General features: G+C 40.6%; 1 protein-coding gene across 1 annotated transcript; it reads left to right on the top strand.

Moving 5' to 3' along the window:
• Nucleotides 1–7934: 7934 nt before the first annotated feature.
• LOC146963901 (uncharacterized) lies at nucleotides 7935–18256 on the top strand. The gene is made up of 3 exons (XM_085767960.1): nucleotides 7935–8858; nucleotides 17873–18072; nucleotides 18160–18256. Exons 1-3 carry the CDS (start codon nucleotides 7935–7937, stop codon nucleotides 18254–18256), a joined length of 1221 nt encoding a protein of 406 aa, XP_085624086.1.
• Nucleotides 18257–20378: the final 2122 nt, after the last annotated feature.

Genomic DNA, 20378 nt, shown 5'->3' on the forward strand with positions numbered 1-20378 from the left:
AGTAACTGCATGTGGTATGGTGCGTTCAGGGGCGGTCCCTCATCACTCATGTGAAGTTTGGAGTGAATCGGACAAAGCATGAGGGAGTTATGAGCAGTTAATGGTTCGTCCACCAGGGGGCAGTAATGGGATGCGTGCAGGTGTGTTCAGAGTCAGTCCCTCATCACACATGTGAAGTTTCGTGGAAATCGGACAATGTTGATGTAAAATATGGTACTTCCTGTTTCCACTAGGGGGCGAATGAGTGAGATCGCCTATGAGTACATAGAAACATTGAGGTCGTGACCCTGGACCTGTGTACCAATTTTCATGTTGATAGGAGTTCAATAAAGCCATCCAAATGGCAAACGTATTGTCATAGCGAGGAATGTTAGCCACGCCCCCACAGGGACGCCATTACTCGTAGCTTCACAGTCTTCATAATGTAACTTCACCAACTGGTTCTGCATGTTTTAGAAGTGGAATGAAGTTGATGGGGCAAAGTATGTACATTTTCCAAATTTTAGTACACTTCCTGTTACCACCGGGGGGCGCTATGAGTTACGTGGGAAGTTAATATATCGGGACGTTCAGGGCGGAGCCATCATCATGTCCAGCAAGTTTGAAGTTGATTGGATGAAGTATGTGGGCGTGAGAGCCACTCGTATGGACATGGCGAGCACGCCAAAGTGAATTGAGCGCTGGCAGCCACGCCCTTTGACCTACGGACTCACGGAGCACAAGATAAGCTCAGCTAGGTCTGGAGATGTGGTATACCTAATTTCAACTTGATCGGGCGAACGCTGTGGGAGGAGTTCGTTTTGAGCGGGAAAAATCAAAACCAAAATGGCCGACTTCCTGTTGGGTTGAGGTCATGAGGTCAAGAGGATTTTTTGTATATCTGGGTATAATACATATGTGTACCGAATTTTGTGTGTGTATGACAAAGTAAGACGATGGCGATGCCATTGACACGTGTTTGTAGGGGGCGCTATTCAGCCATTTGGCCACGCCCATTTCCAACGACTTTAAAATATCAAATTTTTCGCGAGGCCTGATGTGCATGCCAGAATTCACGCGTTTTGGGGCATGTTGAGGCCCCCAAAAATGCGATTTTAGGGAGAATATAATAATAAACATAGCAATTACAATAGGGCTTTCGCTGGGCGACTTGCAGTCGCCGCTCGGGCCCTAATAATAAACAGAGCAATTACAATAGGGCTTTCGCTGGGCGACTTGCAGTCGCCGCTCGGGCCCTAATAAACAGCGCGATTTCAATAGGCCCTCCGCGGAGTATAGTATAGTATAGAAACTAAAATCTGCTTCTGAGCATGGGGTGGACTTGTCCCCAGGGCCATTGTATAGGGGAGAAAGGTGATGATAATTTGAGGGGCCCAGCGCCCAGTGGGGCCCACAAAAAACCCCAGTAGTAATATTTGTATGACTGATTTATTCTGCATAAGACCCTGACTAATACTCATAGTAATGCTGCATTAGCATCAAAACAAAGTAGGTTAAATAAAAAATGATAATACATACATAGTCCAAGAAACAAAACTGGAAAAGTTAGGGGGTAGGGGTCCACTTTAGTATTCTTTAATGGGGCCCAGAATTCCTAGTCTGCTTGTCCCAGACGATCTTGGGTTTAGAGTTATAACTCAGAAGTATGCCTGTGAATATTCTCATTTGTCCAGGTCATCGTTATCCCCAAATAAATTAAAATAAAAAGCAACTGGTTATTTGCCTAGACAAATAACCAAGTCCAGTTGCTTTTGATTTAATTTTCTTTGGGGATAACTCAGAAGTATGCCAGAGAAAATGTTGTGCTTTATAGACAGTAGGGTCTTTGACACAAACTGGTGTTATGCGTTCCAGGATGCACAAATACGGTAAGAGAATTCAATGATCTGAGCAAGGAGGAGCATGTTGAACGTTGAACAGTAGAGGCCCAATGTTAGACCCTTGAGGAACTCCACATGATTTAGTTTGCTCTGATTCATAATTCCACTTGACAAATTATTCCATATCTCCATCTGAATATGATTTGAACCAATTTAGCAGAAAGAAAGCAATATTGATTCTTATGAACAATTGTTTCAGATACAGTGTTGAGAAATCACCCCCCCAAAAAAACAAGAGGACATTTTGACTCCAATAAAAAACGGTTTTCTACCAAGATGTACTGTATGATGTGACTCAAATGTAGCCTTTTGAATTATCCAATAGTTTAATGTTGGCCCATAGTTACTGAGGCATCCAGATTAAATACAATCACATTCATATTGTTTACACAATCCCTTTCTCTTTCCTTATAAACATGGAAATGATTTGTTAACTCTTGGTCAACAAAATAATAGCAGGGTTAATCAAGGTATAAGTGTAAAGAGCTTGGATTAAATAATTAGGTTTAAACAAGAAACTGATATTTACATATTAAAGTTCATCCAAATTTAAAAAGGTAAATTAAAGCCACTGAGGGAAGACAGCAGAACAGGTAATGAAATATTCTTAATCTGACTTTAACAGACTGTTAGGCCTATTAATTTGACTCGGCTGATGATATTTCCATCCCTGCTGGGCTATGCTGTTTTTAAATTGTCCCCAGGTTAAAACTTGGGGAACCTTTATTTTCAGCTAACTGTGCTGGCAAATTACTGCCAAACAGAATGAGAGAAAAGTCACAACAGAGGCTGAAAGGAGAAACTGCTGCCCATTTGTGTCGCAGTTTACTGAATATTTCCACTCAATCGATAGGAACAATGTACTAAATTCATGCCTCACATCTCAAAGTTTCACTCTAATGGGACTGACAAAGGAGTCGCCCATTAAGGTAGTTTTGGCCAAACATATGTGTATGTACAATTCTGTGTCCCTCGGGTGCCATTAGAAAGGGCAGCTAGGTTGGCCTCTGGTCCCAGTGAGGGGCTAAGCTGCTGTAATTTGCTGCTGCAAAACAGTGAGTGGAGGCAGTCCCACGGTGTGGCTGTGTCAGGGCCTCACAGAGCTCCGATAATGAGGCAGGTTGCCTCATTAAAAGCCATAGGGCCTGCACACAAAAGAAGCTGACATCAAAAGCATCCACACTGCCTTTAGTAAGCCTCTGCACACATGCTTTTGACCACAGCGCTAAGGCCACAAAAAGACACACAAAAGGCTGCTGTGCCTGCTATTTCACTGATGTCTGGCACCTTAAGGCAGCTGTGTGTTTTGCTTCAGGAGATAATTGATCATTCTTACATATTTAAAAAGAAATAAGAGAACAAAGATGGGCCCAGGTGAACAGAGATCATGCGATGTCTGGTGGGGGATGCAGGCATGTGTCATGTATGTTGGGGTTAAACCTGCCACCACGATGTCTAACACAGGTGTGTATCCCAAAGCACTGTACTATTTTGAACCATGGCAGCTGTGAGGCTTCAGGCTTGGCCCTCTCAGCTGCTCCACCACGTTGGTCCAGGTTGAAATGCCTCAACAATTATTAGATGGTTTGTCATGCAATTTATCAAAGACTTTCAGTCCCCAGAGAATAGTGTAATACATTTATCACCATAATGAAGTCATTGGTAATGCTTTATTTTAATTTAGGAATCACTGGGGCGCTCACATGATTCAATTTATTCAAGAAAGAACTATAAGTTCTAATGATGGCAAAAATGATGTGTTCAAGTACAGTATATTTCCAATTACTGATGCTGTAACCAAGGGAGTATCTTATCTGGAGTATCTGTGCACAGCTGATCGACTTGTAGGGTTCTCTAAAAATCTCTAAAAATGTGTATAAACATTCATTCTTTATTTTACTGGGTTTTTATAATCTCAGTCATGTTAAAAATATACAGATTATCCCTTTTATATTGCTTCTAGAACACAGAGTATAGAGCATGGATCCATGCTCTATACTCTGTGTTCTAGAAGCAATATTAACAGAGTAGGACTTCATTTCCCAGAATCCTCTGGTTTTTCTCGTTTTTGCAATAGTCCTATTAAAATAAATATTGTTCATATATTAACTCTGTAATTCATGTATTATATTGTTTAAAAATATTCTATGGTCTTTTAAAAAATGATAAAGGTTAACTTTTCCTGTTTAATAAAAAAGAGACTACTAGAACATTCTCCGGGAGGAAGTATCCCAGAGTTCACCGGGACAGTGAAGGAACTGGCTGCGTTTTTCCTCGGCAGAGAGAAAGAAGTCATGTTTGGAGACTCGGACTAAAGGTTGGCCCCAGTGTGCGAAATACCCATCAATATTCGGGGGGGTCCCTAACTCGCGATTGTTGCGCAGTACCGTTATTTTTTTTTCTTTTTATAAAGTAGGACTATAACATTACAATAAGCCAAGAAAATTAGCCTATAGCCTAAAAAGGAGAGGCAAAGTTGTGCATTACAATGCAGAAAGTAATTGATAATAAATAGACGATAATTCAATAAATAAAAGACAATAATTGGCACCACACTGGCACACTTGAACAATGAATAAATGCCAGGTATAGGAGACTGGCGCGCGATCAGGGCAATGCAGAAACGAATATAGACAATAAATAAAATACAACAATTTAAAAAAAATGAATGAAAGACACCAAACTCGTGCACTCAAATAACAACTGTATAAATCTGGAGATCGGAGACTGACGTGCAATTATGTGCACGAGATCCTCAGCCTGCAACTATGACCGATCATGTAGCCTTATCTAACCATCTGTAGTGTATTATTCACCTGAACTTTTAGCTTTAACATCATGTATTATGTTTATTCTTTGTATGTGTGCCTTTTTTTGAGAATTGAAGGAAAGTGTGAATTGGTGCTCTACTTCATGGACATGTTTTGCTTAGAAGTAAACAAATCGAAGGTAGATGTTATAAGAGAGAAAGACGCACATACATTTATAGATATATAAAGATGTTGCATTAGGTGTTTAGTTAACAGTAATAGATTAGATAGTGAGTGGCTCTTGTGAAATGTACCCTAGGAGAATATCTTTCCTGTTGTTCACATTTTTCCTGTGAGAGTCTTGCTTAAGTTTATGTTAGACTTGTCCGGAGTATGAATGCAAGGTCGTAAAACTCTATAGGCTAGATCCTGTCTCATGTCCATAGACGCAAGACATGAACTGTGTATGTTAAACACTTACAGGAATTGTTCATGTTATGCAATGTTGAACACTTAATGCCTATTATGGTAAGCTATATCCTTATGTTGGGAGAAGGTGGAGTTTTGGAGTTAGAAAGTATATATGATCATGATGTTGAGCCATTGGGAGGAAGATCTCACTTTGGCACCAGGGATGCTTCAGGATTCGGCATTTTTTGTACACTGTTCTTCTTCTTGTTAATAAACTTCTTTTTAAATGCAAGTGAAGACGTGTCGGCGGTGATACCTTCTTTTCATCAACACATCAATATACCACAATTTTGGCGTCACGAACTTGGGCGTGTTTGTGGCCCTTTCAGCGTTTTTCTTCAGCTTCGACCAGCCGACTTCCGCACTGTCCGCGGCTTATTAAAAGGGTGAGTTTTTCACAATATTGTGTGCTGGTTTGCTCGTTGGAGCTGCTGTCTGCTGCTGGGTCACACCGTTAAAGATCTTTGTGTGGGTGATTGTTGTTCTGATGATTAGAAGAAGGTTATCGTTCTAAATTTATCTAAATTAGGGGGTTTTTGGTTTTTGTTTGTGTTGCAGGCAACGCAAAAAGGGGGGAAGTAGAGAATCAAGAGGGAAAAAAAAAAAAGAAACCTAGGACAATAGAGAACTAAGGATAAAGAAGAGAATAGGAATATAGGAAGAATATAGGAAACTTGAAGTAAAACAGGCCTACAGATAAGAGTAAGAGTAAATAAGAGAATGAAGAAATAGGAAAATAAGAGAAGAAGAAATAAGAGTAAAAAGCTTGAATTAGTAACATGAGTTGAACTAAAAAGCAGCAAAAATTGGTGACGGCGTCTGTGATCTACTCAGTAAGACATGTGTATGATACAGTGCAAGAGTTAGATATAGTTTCCTTTAACTACTAAACATAAAGAGTTACGTAGAGGAGCCTGTACACCTAAATAGTAAGACATGTGTTTTTGGTCGCTATGTGAAAATTGGCTTTAAAAGGAATTGGTTTTAAATGGAATTGGATTAAAGGAAAATTAAATAAGAGTAAAGAAAGAAGAGAACTCCTGGGCCCAGGGGGGAATTTGGAAATTTTAAAAGTAACAAATTATAAAGAATAAGAACAAGGAAAGAAAATAGAAGTTAAGTGAAGGATTAAAAGAGGACAATAAAGAGTAAGCCTAAATGATAAAAAGAAGATAAAAGAAGAAAATGAAATTGAAATAGTTTTCTAGTTAAAAAGAAGCAAAAAATTTAGAAAGAAAGAAGCTTCAGCCATTAGGTAGAGACATATGTGATCACTTACCGGTACATTTGAATGTTCTGTGTTTGTTGTCTGTTGATTTTTGTTGTATGTGTGTGGCCAATGTGATAGACTGTTGAATGTTGAATAAGGCATAAGAGGCAATAGAACTTGAGAAACAGGAGATATAATAATAATAATAGTAATAGTAGTAATAATAATAATAGTAATAGTAGTAATAATGATAATATATACATTAATAGGAATTTATGAGATAAGATATTTTGTCTAAATGAACTTTAAAGGACGTTTGATAGAATTTATGAGCTTTCTATGGGGATTTTTTGGTAGAGATCTGTTTAGAAGACTTTGGAAAATAAATCTGTAAGAAACATATGAACCCTGGAAGAAGAACTTTTTATGTGGTGGAGAAGTTTTTGATAAAGCCTGATTAATTTTGGGAAAACACTTATTTAAAGTGAGAATGTTTTTATAAAATTATAACGTTCAAAAGTTATAATACAGATTTTTGAAAGAAAGGAAAAACTTGCAGTAGGAATGTGTTTTGTGCATCTAGTGATTTTATAAAACACTGAACTATTTGTCTGTCTTCCTTTCATGGAGCGAGAGTTCAAGGAGGAGACCAGAGCCTAAGAGGTGTGTCTAGAGGAGGACAGAGGACAGCTGGCTTGGATCACAAGGATTGAGGCTTGCGGACGACAGCGCATGCATCTGTAGCCAGTGATTAAGGCCAGTGTGATTTTATCCACAAACTCTTTGTAATAGAATACCTGCTTTTAAATGAAAGTGTGTACATTTGGTTGCACATTTAATTTGATTGGTAGTTTGGATTAACAGAGTGCATTCATTTGCTCACATACATAAAACCCAAAATTGTACAGTATGTTGTAGTTATTTAGAAGGAAGACTTGGCAACTGACTGATTAATCAAGGCTAACTGATGTTGAGCTGAGGAATTTGATAGATCTGATAAGACTTTGAATCCCTTTGAAGTTATTTGTTTCATCTTTCTTTTGCTGACCTTGGCAATACAGAGGTTATAAATGAATTAATCAATAAAAATAAACTAAATAATATTTAATTAGTTAAGTTAAGTTAAAGTTAAGCACAAGAATAAATGGGAGCCATGACAATGATAAAATAGATGTAAACAATCTAAAAGTAGTTACTGCTGTTGAACTAGTGTAGTAGAGTAATTGATTATCCATGGTTAGTGGAAGAAACTCTCAATAGAGATATAATTTAAACAATAAAGTTGCTGGTGTTCATATATAAGGTGATCGAAAAAAATAAAATAATAAAAATAAATAAATAAAAAATCAATAAAAGATATTTAAAAAATATATATAAAGAGAAGAGACAAATAGAGCTTGACATTTTCCAGTTGCTTGAAAAGGAGGGTCAAAGATGGATAATGAGAATCCTTCATTTTCAAGAAGGCATGCCAAGAAAAATCCTGTTTCTAGGGAGGAAGAAGAGAGACGACAAACTTTAAGTAGGATTGATAAAAGTATAGATCAATGCTTTAAATATTTGGACCAATACACCACACCAAAAGGCCGGAGATTATTACAGGAACAATTACAGGACTTGCAAATGCAAAAGAAAAAGTTATTGAAAAAAGCCTCCCAAAAATCACCAAGGAACGAAGATAAGTCTGATAAGATCTGTCCAGTGGTTATCAGAGGACAGAATCTGGTGTATAAATCTTGGGATGATACAGTTATGCAAGATTTATTTGAGAAATTACCCATTCTTCTGGATGGAGCACATCCTTGGATTTTAAAGTTGGAAGAGATTATGTTGGGAACGAAGCCTACCATGGGAGACTTTAAGAGACTTCTGGTAAACATTATTGGGGTACCAGCCATGGAAGAGATTTTACAGAAAGCTGGATATAATCGATATGTGGGATCTACTGTGAATGATTCAGAGCTGTTTGCAGCAAATAGAGGTCGACTGTATAGAGCGTTAAGAGATACATTTCCAACAAATGTACACCCTGATAATATTCATGTTGAATCATTAGGACAAGAAGAAAATCCGAGATCCTATGTGTCGAGAGCCTATCAGGTATGGAGAAATGTAACAGGGAATGATCCAGAGGAGAGTCAGCTGGAACAATCAGTCTTGCGAGCTAAGATTCAGAAGGGGTTGCCCCTGTCAGTGAGGAGCAAGTTAGCAGAAGTGGTTGGCTTAGGGAGCATGACAAAGAGTGTTTATACAGATCACATAGCACACCAAGTAGAGCTGTATAGAAAGAAGGAGCATGAACAGAAGGAGCAAGATCAGGAAATCCTCAGAAAGCTCAATCAAATTCAATTGGTTGATAATAAGAAGGAGGAGAAGCAAGTAGTTATGCAGAACCAGCCTGAGACAAATCAGTTCATGCCACAGCCACAGCCACAGCCACAGCAACAGCCACAACTACAGTCAAATCAGTTTCAGTTTCAGGCACCACAGCCTTATGCAGCGGTTCCTCTTGCTTATAATTTACAGCCGACCTTTGGTCAGCAGCAGGTATGGAGAGGAAGAGGTCGAGGAAATTTAGGGAGAACAAGAGGAAATTTCAATCCAAATTTTCAACAAGTCCCTGAAGTGTGTTATAATTGTGGACTAGTTGGTCATTTGTTTCGTTCATGTAACAGAAAAAGAGGAAACTCCAGAGGAATCCCAAGAGGAGGCTTTAGAGGTCAGCCAATGACATTCTGGGGACCAGTGAATCCTTTTAGGGGTCCGGAGCTAGGATTTTAGGGAGACCTTTTACAAAAACAAATAGATCTCTGTTAGAAAAATCAGGAGCATACATCTATCTGTTCTTTTGGGAAGAGATGCTTTGTGTTCTGTGATGACACTAGCATTAAAACCAGTTAATTTGTTCTCCTTCTACGTCTCAACTGTCCATTGCATTGGCTGGCATATTATTAAAACATGATGTAAACATTTAGGAAGTGCAGGGTAAAATATCAACATCAGGATAAGGACATATTTTGACTTATACTTGTCTGAATGAGGGTAATGTTGCAGTGTTGAACAGCCACTCCTCAACACTCATGTGTTGTATTGTTTTGATTTTTGTTGATAGTAATGAAACCTCTTAGAATTCATAAGTTGTAGTTTAGCATTTATTGACCAAACTGACATGCATCAGATGCTAAAGTAAAGAAAGTAAAATTGCACTGCTTTGGCAGTAACATGTAGTATGAGCATAATTTCTGAAGTCTAAACAGTTGTTGTTTTCATTCTCCATCTTTTCCTTCATACAGTTAAGAATTATTGTTATTGCCATAGTGTAATAAAATGAAACGTACGCCTGAATAACAAATCTTTCTAGTATGTTTAAACTCATTGTGTTGGTAAATGTTGATTAGTTGGTTTACTGTTGGGAAAAAAAATACATTAATTATCCACAAAACTGGCTTTCTCATAAAAAAAAAAAAATGAAATAGGACAGAACATGACATGGTAAGAAAATTGTGTGTCTCCAGTGCAAGTGTGGGATCCACTACTCACTCAGGTCGATGACCCAATTTGAGCCAAAGTGTGAGGCTGCTGCCTCTTAAAGTTCCAGTGTAAAATGTATAAACAAGGAAAAATTAGAAATTTAGCAAGCTTACTACACTTATTGCAGCAACATACAGTATATCCAAAGAGCTTAATTTACACAATATGAAGTTGTATGGTTACTTTAAAAGTTGAGACAATTACAAACAGGAAGCTGTTCTTGAAATAAAGATTCCACTGGTCTTTGGAGAATCATGAAGGATTGATAATAGTGCTCACTGACCTTTTAGGTCTGACAATTCAAGAAGCACATGGGTTGGCCCATGTTGCAAGGGGGGAGGTTATAGTATGGATTTTATTTGTTTAAATAGATTGATTGGGTTATAACCAGGTAGATGCTCAGTCACTTGCCAAGTTAACCAAGTTTTGTCAAAATTTACAAGGTTTTTGCCAAGTTTTTGTCTAGAGAAGTCATATATGAGGACTTCTAGATTGAACATTCTTAGATAATGGATGAGAGTCTGTGGATAAAATAAAAGAAAAAAAGATTTTGTAACAATAGGGATTTAAGTGTGATGTGTTTATGTGCGTTTGATGTTTTAATTTGTATTTGTTGTTTGTTGCAAAAAATACTGCTGTGTGTTTTCTGTCCTCTTAGAATGATTTTGGAAGAAGACAACCATAAGAGTGATTCTTTAGGGACCCTGAGTTCCTGAAAAGATGTATCTGATTGTGGACAATGAAGAATGGACTGAACGTGAACTAATGAAGTCTACAATGGGAACCGGACGCTGCGAAGGAGCTGCAGTGTCTTGATAATGTGATTTTATGTTTTCATGTTTTCATGTATGTAAGTTTGCCATTGTCCATGATATGTTTTTGCTAGTATGTGGATATATTGAAACCTCAGATGTTTTCTTTTCTTTTTGACGTTTAGGAAGAGTAATGTTAGGCAGGGATAGTTCCAATGGAGGATCCGATGGGTTGACCAGCCTGAAATTGGATATTGTTTGATTTTATTTGTCTGAGGTCTTCATATGTATCTACTTGTGTTATTTCATATAAGCTTTAAGAATTCTTTATTTTTGATTGGTCTGGAGTACTAAAATGTGGTTGCCTAAGGCAGAGGGACCGTGAGGGAATTTCCTGTCTTGATTGTTTGATGGAAATTTTAAGAAAGATGGCTGCCTGGCAGGTTTTCGCTCTCACACTCCACAAATTGTTTTATTGCTAATTATTGTTTTGTTGTTAGCAATATATACAGTATATATGTATCTGTTAGTTTCATTATGATAATCATTAAAGTGTATGATATCTTTTATGCGTCGAGACTCTACGAGCCTCGAAGGGGGGAATATGTAGTGTATTATTCACCTGAACTTTTAGCTTTAACATCATGTATTATGTTTATTCTTTGTATGTGTGCCTTTTTTTGAGAATTGAAGGAAAGTGTGAATTGGTGCTCTACTTCATGGACATGTTTTGCTTAGAAGTAAACAAATCGAAGGTAGATGTTATAAGAGAGAAAGACGCACATACATTTATAGATATATAAAGATGTTGCATTAGGTGTTTAGTTAACAGTAATAGATTAGATAGTGAGTGGCTCTTGTGAAATGTACCCTAGGAGAATATCTTTCCTGTTGTTCACATTTTTCCTGTGAGAGTCTTGCTTAAGTTTATGTTAGACTTGTCCGGAGTATGAATGCAAGGTCGTAAAACTCTATAGGCTAGATCCTGTCTCATGTCCATAGACGCAAGACATGAACTGTGTATGTTAAACACTTACAGGAATTGTTCATGTTATGCAATGTTGAACACTTAATGCCTATTATGGTAAGCTATATCCTTATGTTGGGAGAAGGTGGAGTTTTGGAGTTAGAAAGTATATATGATCATGATGTTGAGCCATTGGGAGGAAGATCTCACTTTGGCACCAGGGATGCTTCAGGATTCGGCATTTTTTGTACACTGTTCTTCTTCTTGTTAATAAACTTCTTTTTAAATGCAAGTGAAGACGTGTCGGCGGTGATACCTTCTTTTCATCAACACATCAATATACCACACATCCATCTAGCAAATACGTTTAAACACAGCATTGAACACATCCACAAATCACATTCGTATAACGGGCCATCATGAAAATTGAAAAAGCACAGACAAATAGCTCACAACAGGCGCCTGGCCAAACAACACCACTGGGGGTTCAGGCCATAGTATGCTGAAGCAGGCTAGCCTCTTACCTTAAGTTATTTTCCTGCCTTAATGTCAAGCCAAGGGTTGCGGTATTTCCATTACCCCACCTGCTTAGGTGTAAAAAAAAAGAAAGAAAAGAAAAGCGGCCAATCACCAGTGCTAGCAGCAGGGGCTGCGGCTACGTCTTCAGAGCACTCGGCCTCAACTTCACTTTCTTCGGCAGAGGGTGGAGAGGAACGGGATCCTCTGTTCTGATAGCGAGTGGGCTCGACTCCTGCGCTGGGCTGGCGCACATGGCTAATTTGCATAATGCGCAGGTGACACGGTTCAGCTTAATGTTAAACGAATAAATGTTTTGAATTATGAATACTGGACATGGTGATCTTAAACACATTTAATTGACCACAATAAAATTATTGTATTATATTATATATATTTTTTTTTTGACAAGATTGAGACCCCCCTCAGATTTTGCTTTTGAGTCTTTCAGGGGGTCTCAAGGGGTTAATCGGGGGGGTCCGACCCCCCCAAACCCCCCCGTATTTCGCACTATGGTTGGCCCAGATATTGCACTGCCAGAGAGACTTTAACCGGTCAGGTAGATGGTCTTTCCAATCAGTCTTTTTTTCTTCCTGCAGTGTCCGCAGCATCTGGAGCAGCGTTCTGTTCAGTCTCTCAACAGGATTTCCCTGCGGATGGTATGGTGTAGTTCGGGAATGAGATATGCCCGCCAACTGTTGGAGTCTCTGAAACAAGGCATTCTCAAATTCCCGCCCCTGCTCATGGTGCAATTTTTCAGGGTAACCGAACCTGGGGATGAAATCCTGGAATATTTTCTCTGCCGCCGTCTTCCCTGACTTGTTCTTGGTGGGATACGCTTGCGCAAAGCGCGTAAAGTGGTCTACCAAGACAAGAATATATTCATAGCCCCCTTACTTGGCTCAAGATGGAGGTAATCAACAGAGACAAACTCAAATGGGCCACTAGAGGTTATTGAGCCCATGGGTGCTTTGTTTGGGACACAAGGCCGCTTTTGTTTAATACAAACACACCTTCTCATCACATAATCTTCTATTTCCTTCTGCATGAAAGGCCAAAAAAACCTCTCCCTTGCCAGTCGAGTTACTTTATCTGCACCAATATGCCCCATGTTGTCATGCAAGTTCTCCATCACCATTTGTTTCAGTTCAGAGGGGAGAACTAGCTGTTTTCTCTGACTAGCACATCTGTACAGAATTCCCTTGTCTAATTTCAGTTTGTTCCACTCATGTACAAGCCTTCTTGTTTCAGGTGACATTTGTTTTTTGTCATTGTCATTTGGAATCCATCCCTTTTTTTTCAGTGTTATTACCTCATGAATTGGAGGGTCATTTTTTTGTGCTGTTTGGATGTCCTCTGGAGTGAAAACAGGTGTAATGCTCGGTGGTGAGTCATCAGATGATGTGTTGAGGACCAGTGCAGCAGCCCAGGGTACCTCCTCCTTTTCCTCCACTTTGTTTCCTTGCCAGATAGCCGCCACAACTTCTGTGGGCACTGTTTCGGTGTATTCACCAATGCGCTCCTGGAGATTGATGGGGTAACGCGACAGTGTGTCCGCGTCGGCATTCATCTTCCCTGGCCTATACTTAATATCAAAATGAAAGTCGGCCAGTTCGCCAACCCAACGGTGACCTACTGCATTTAGCTTTGCTGTGCTAAGTATATATGTCAGTGGGTTGTTATCAGTAAATACTGTAAAAGTAGGAGCATAGTACAGATAGTCCCTGAATTTATCACAAATTGCCCATTTCAGAGCAAGAAACTCCAGCTTTCCGGAGTGCAAATGATAATTTTTTTCTGCCGGAGTGAGTGCTCTGGAGCCATATCCTATGACACGTAGTTTGCCTTCCTGCTGTTGGTAAAGTACCGCCCCTAAACCTTCATTTGAGGCGTCGGTGTGGAGGATAAATGGCAAATCGCAGTCAGGATAGCCTAATATGGGGGAGCTGGTTAACATGTCTACAAACCTGGAAACAATAGTGCTGTGCTCAGAAGTCCATTGCACAGGTGTCTTAGATGTCAGCTGACCACTGTTTAAACTTCGGGCTCTTCCTTTAACAGGTTTGGACAGTACCGTCTGGTTAGATTCCTTCTGACCCTGTACAAGCTCAAAAAGGGGTCTGGCAAGTCTGGCAAAGTCCTGGATATAAGAGCGATAGTAGCTTAAGAAACCCAATAAAGCTCTAACTTCCCCCACCGTTTTGGGCTCTCTCTCTCTCAACTGTGAAACTGCCTCCAAGTCCTTGGGGTCTATTTGGACTCCTTCACTTGACACAACCGATTGAGCTCTCTGAAGTCGACACACAACCGTAAGCCGCCATCTTTTTTCCTCACGCAGACGACAGGTGACGAATACGGCGATGTGGACTTCCTTATCCATCCTTGGTTTAGCAGATTCTGTACATACTCTTTTACTTCTCTGTATAAGGGCTTTGGGATGGCATTGTAACATTTCTGTACAGGTATTTCATCCTTGAGACTGATTTTTAGTTTGAGGTTTTGGATGCAGTATAGGAGGCAGAATAAAATGGTGCTTGAGGAAGTCGCACACTGCTGAAACCGTGTTGTTTCTCATTGTTCCACAGTCATTATCGCTGTGTAGCAACAATAGCTACCGGCCCGAGTACCCCCTAGGCTTGAGGCCGGTAACACTGTCTGGACATCGCTCTGCAGCCCGGCCATGTTGCTTACTGAGAGGTTGCATGAGTACTTGACATTGGAACGATACCAAGTGCAGGATACAGGCACGGGACTGTGTTAAAACAGACTCGGTTTCAAAGTTAACTCTTCTTCTCACAACTGGATAAAACTTCATGTGCACCAACGCTTCAAATGGGCCCCAACGGTTAGGGAAAATTATCCAAGCGCTTGGGTTAGACTTTTTTCTGGTATCATTATCATTCATGTGAACTGTGAAAAATACTGTGGTACAGGTGTGGGTACATTTACTGTGTTTTGAGTGTACAAAAGCACTATTGGTTGATATTTCTATGCATTTGGGTTATTGAAATCACATTTTGAACAGTTAAAAGGTGTGAATACAGTTGAAATATTAAGAACACATCTAGGTAATTCACAAGTGATTTGGTTTATAAATAAGCTAAAAACCTCATTCATAGGTTTATTATTTTCATTTAAGAGATTGGGTTGAGCTCAAACTAAAACATTTCATTTCATTGATGTGAGGTAACAGAAAGGGTTAGAAACGCTCTTCTGATTAAAACTTAGATATAGCCTATCTGGTGATTAAAAATTATTGGTTGGTTGAAATGAACTAGAAACAGTTCTTTTGATATAAAAAGGGTAAAAAGAAAGCATTTTGAAGCTTCAGGTACTACTGTATTGATTTAAAGCAGAGGTCTTCAACAGGGGGTCCGCGACCCCTAGGGGGTCCGCGGAATTACTGCAGGGGGGTCGCGAAAGTTTTGGTTGAGGGAAAAAAAATATGAAAAAAGATCCATTGTGAATATAGGGGTGTTCCCTGCTGCTGAACATCAGATTTTTACATAAAAGTCCTTTGTTTTCCTATAATATAGGTGTCAGGCCTTTGTATTGTATCTGATACAAACACGGCGCACCGTCTCTCTCTCTCTCTCTCTCTCTCGCTCACTCCCCCCCACCCCCCTCTAAAATCAGCCCGATGGCGGGCGCGCGCACACACACCACTGGTGCTGTGACACTCTGTCCCTGAACCGTCGGCTACACAACACAACGATGGGACTTTATGTTTTCATTCTCCATACACACTCGTTAATTAACAGCACACACTCATACGACGGTGACATTACTGTAACGTGCGCCGCCACGTCTGCTCATAGCGCAGCAACAATGAAGCAGCGTCAGGCCGTCACAAAAACGCTCCGTGGAACCGAGACATGACACGGCGGGCCCGGTGTAAATGTTCCCAGAATCAGCTCCGGTGACCGCGGCGCTGACGACTGGGGGTGAGTCACGAGTCTTGGTAGAGCACGGCCGCTGCAGCGACCCTCCGACAGTCCCATTGCTGCGTGTCAATCCCCCCTCTCACTTTCTCTCCGCGCCCCCATCTTTCTCCAGCTGCCCTTTCAAAATAAATGCATAAAAAGCCAGAGACAAAAACAAAGAAGGGGAAACACTGCTTTGTTTTCTGTCTTTTTATGGTTTAGTAATTCTTTCATTGGTGCAGTAGCAGCGTTCAGTTACCACGAGCGTAGTTGTGACCTGTTGTGATCATACAGTAGATGGCATGGCATATATTTTTTATGTAAGTCCCTTCGAAATATAAAGAGTCCCATGACCAGCCAAACTCCTAAAAAAAAGCACCAGGGCCGTTGCTAGGAATCCTGGGCCCCCTGAAAGTATACTAAAGTGGGCCCCTGCCCCCTGACTTTTCCACTTTTTTTCATAGACTACATATCTATTATCATTTCTTATTTAGCCTACTTTGTTTTGATGCTAATGCAGCATTACTATGAGTATCAGTCAGGGTCTTATGCAGAATAATTCAGTCATACAAAGATTAGACTACTGGGGTTTTTGTGGGCCCTACTGGGCGCTGCGCCCCTAGAGTTATCATCACCTTTCTCCCCTATACAATGGCCCTGTATGGCACTACAGGACCAGTTAAATACAAAACACAATTTTATACAATATATATAAGTAGTGGGTCCCCGCTCCATCTCTCCATCAGTTTGGGGGTCCTTGGCCTGGAAAACGTTGAAGACCCCTGATTTAAAGGGTACAGGTGTTTTTGTTTATTATTTTCTATTGCTGAAGCTTTTCTAAATTTAAAGGTATCATTCTAAAAATCTAAAAGGGTTTAATAAAATAAATGTTTTGTGTCTTACCTGTTACACATTGTGGTTTAACATTCTTTTAGGAGTAATTTGTATTTCTGAGGGCTTACATAATCTTTGCTAACACCTAGCATAGTAAGTTTTCAGTGGAGGCACCGCGCTAGTTATTTCCTTTTTCCCACTCTAATGATAAAGTCCCTTGTTTAATTCAGAACCACAGCGAATTCACCATCTTTAGCTGAGAATCTAGGACCTGTTTTATTTTATTGGGTGTGACCACAGTGTAGTTTATAAACACTAAGGGAAAAAGGGGTTACAGGCTGAATATGCAAAAACCTGAAATTCTTATTCAGACCAGCTCACAGAACAAAGTTTCTAATACTAAATTAACAGTGAATGAATTTTCTATTGGCATGGAGTACCAATAAAATGTCCTGTATTCATTTGTAGCCTATTAGTAGAGTATTTCTTTGTGATCCTGTGTAGCTCACATCAATAATACAAATGAAATCCTGTATTCACAAGTATTTTGTGATAATTAGAGATACAGAATATCTATCAAAGCTATAGCCTGTGGTTACAAAAAGAGAAATAGGTATTCAAGGATGTACATACAGGTCTACCTCTGAACGTTGTTGTTAATCTATTTCTTTTCATGTCTTTACCCGGTGAGCTTCCTTACCCCCTGGTTGTCATTTTGAAAGTTTTTGACAAGCTGTTTTATTTCAGAGCAGTGAAAATGCTCACATATGAGATAAAATCACACTGTGGGGACATGCTTCCCACCCCCTACCTGTGCACACACTCAATTGTTTGTACACTGAGAAATCCCATACAACTTTCTTTGTTCTTTGTCCAGCTTGCTGCAGGGTTTCCTCTCTAATCCCAAAGCATTAAATCTGCCCAATATTATGTTTGTCCTCAAGGACATATCTTGGGTAATGTATGTAATGTGGATAGCAAGTAATGAGGATCACTTAGTTGTTACGACTGCACTACCTGTGTCCTGATGTGGTGTAGTGTGTGATGAGATGGATGGCTGGACCTGTATCGAGGAGCAAGGTTAGGTTACTCACGGTGGCTGGCTGGGACGGGACCGGACGCCAGGCCTTCACCTGCTTCTCCCCGACGGCATTCACGGCGAGCCCAAGCGCGAGGGCTGCGTTGCCTCAGTGGCTCAGCGTTCAGATTTTCTTAAAAGTCTCTTTCGTCGAGCGTAGGTGAGTTAACATCAAAACAAAACCAAAGGGAGGGGGACGAGACGCCACTTCTTCTGTTCTCTCGTTTCTTCGTCTCTCTCTTCACAGGTGCACCGTCCGTCGCTTAATGCATACGTACGCCCTCAGGTACCCAACCCCGCCTCTTCCGGTCCAGCCAATGAATGACCTGCCTGAGTGGGTGTGATGTGGGCGTGTGTGCACTGTGTGTCTCATTCATAACATAGTTCTCAAATTTCTAGAGTAGTTTTTCCTGTATAAAAACATATTTATAACCATTAAAATACAAGAAACCACATTAAACATGGAAGAACCGGATTTCACTAATGTTTTGGAACCAGGATCTTTTGAGTACTTGGTCTCTGTGAATCATGAGATGAAGCATCACCATCAACTATTTGAAATCATGAAATGTATTGGCTGGTTTGGAGTCAGGGACAAGACCACACTCTTGTTTTTGTTTTGTATCAATAACCCTAACCCTCCACGCTGCTCATTTAAAACTTGAAGGAAATAGTCTCAACTGTCATTGCCGGAGCCATTTAATAATTACTCCTCTTGTCCTTCCTCTGCAGGCATTTTTCCATTGAGCTGTATGAAGTCACGGGGGGATTGATGGTGCGCAAGTGTGACAGGAATCAGATGAAATTTGCTCTGACAGCTCTGCTCTGCCACTGCTGCACCGCAAATGTCAGTAGCCAGACAGCATGTGTACAGACAAGACTGGGAGAGAGGAGTCATGGCTTTAAGAGTCAATGGCCCTCATTTATCAAATTTGCGCAGGATCTGGTGTAGATTCTGGTGTAAATATCAGTGTACGGCAAGTGTCACGTGTGATTTACTAAAAGTGTGTACGCTGCTGATTTCGGCGTAGAACCGGCGTGGTGGTGATAAATCCGGCGACTGAAAACGAGCGTCATTTAAATGTCACGCCCCGATATATTCCTGCTTTTGAGGCGTCGCCCTGCCCCTTTTACGACATGGAGACACGGAAGACGGCCAAGAAGAGGGACTTTATGGCGTTACCGCGTTGAACAGGGAGAGGGCGGCAACATTAAATATCTGGACATTGATAGATTGATAGATTTTGTGATTGATAAGCGTCATCCCGGTGGATGGAGGCTGCAGACGCACGTGTCACCGACCACGTCAGGAAACCCAGTGATCTCATGAAATGCTGCTGCAGTTTACTAAACACAAGTGATTGAGGAGAAATCATATGGGCATATTACTGCTGCGAACGCTACTTTATGACCATCAGCACCGCTGGCATGGTTCGGCTGATGGAGGGATGTGAAACACCGGCCCGATGTCCCGCTGACAGGTCCCGGTGACGGGAAAAAAAAGAAAAGAAAAACACTCCGCCGCGGAGATCAGCTGCACCTGGACAGGTAGCGGAGCCCCCCCCCCCCGCCGGCTCCGGTGTCCGGCAGAGAGAGACTGAGGAGCCGTCCGGTCATGCTCTGGTGCTGCAGATGTTGGAAGTTTGTGTGTGTGATCTACAATAACAGGTCTGTCTGTCATTGACTGTTTCTGTTTACACAGCTGATTAACGAACATCTGTCACATCGTGGTTTTTAATTCATCTCAGTTGCCCAAAATAAAACTCGAGTTATATTTTCAACACGGACTTGGTTTTATCGTTTCTTTTTTTTTTTTGGCTACTTTTTATATTTTTATCAATATAAACAACAACAACATGTGGTCCACATCGCTGCGTTATTAGACTATGGTTTAATAATCGTTCTGACACAGCAGCACTCCTTCCTGCATGTTCTACGCTGGTTCCAAATGTGCGTACACCTGGTCAGAGCTGGCGTGAGATTTGTGCGTACCGTACGCTCACGCTCAGATTAATAAATGCCGATCCTTGCGGTGAATTTGGTATACACCCATTTTTTTGGTGTACGCAAGTTTAATAAATGAGGGCCAATGTGTCTGTCACCCGTCTGTGGATTTGAGCGACAGATGTGTATGATGTGCTCTGTATGAATGGTATCTTGGAATATCTAGCATGTATTCAATGCATGCGTCCCCACTGAAGTGAGGTAAGCCTTCCCAAGTCTGTCATAAGAAAAAAGTGGAGGCTTGTGGAGCTCAGGCCATGAGGAGGGATGTGAGGTATGGATGACGATGAGCAGATGCTCAGGCATGAAATGCTTTCCAAGGAACATGAGCAGAGATACAGACCAAGAGAGAAAGACAGAGAACAAAAGTGACAGAAAGAAGCAGAGGAGGCTGAAAAAGTGAATGAGTCACCATGCAGAACACAAAACATATTCCTTTGTTCTCGTGGCGATGACTCACAG

This window comes from Trachurus japonicus, chromosome 22 (genome assembly GCF_045865225.1).
Source record: "Trachurus japonicus isolate A0001 chromosome 22, Traja_1.0".
Classification (NCBI taxonomy): Eukaryota; Metazoa; Chordata; class Actinopteri; order Carangiformes; family Carangidae; genus Trachurus; species Trachurus japonicus.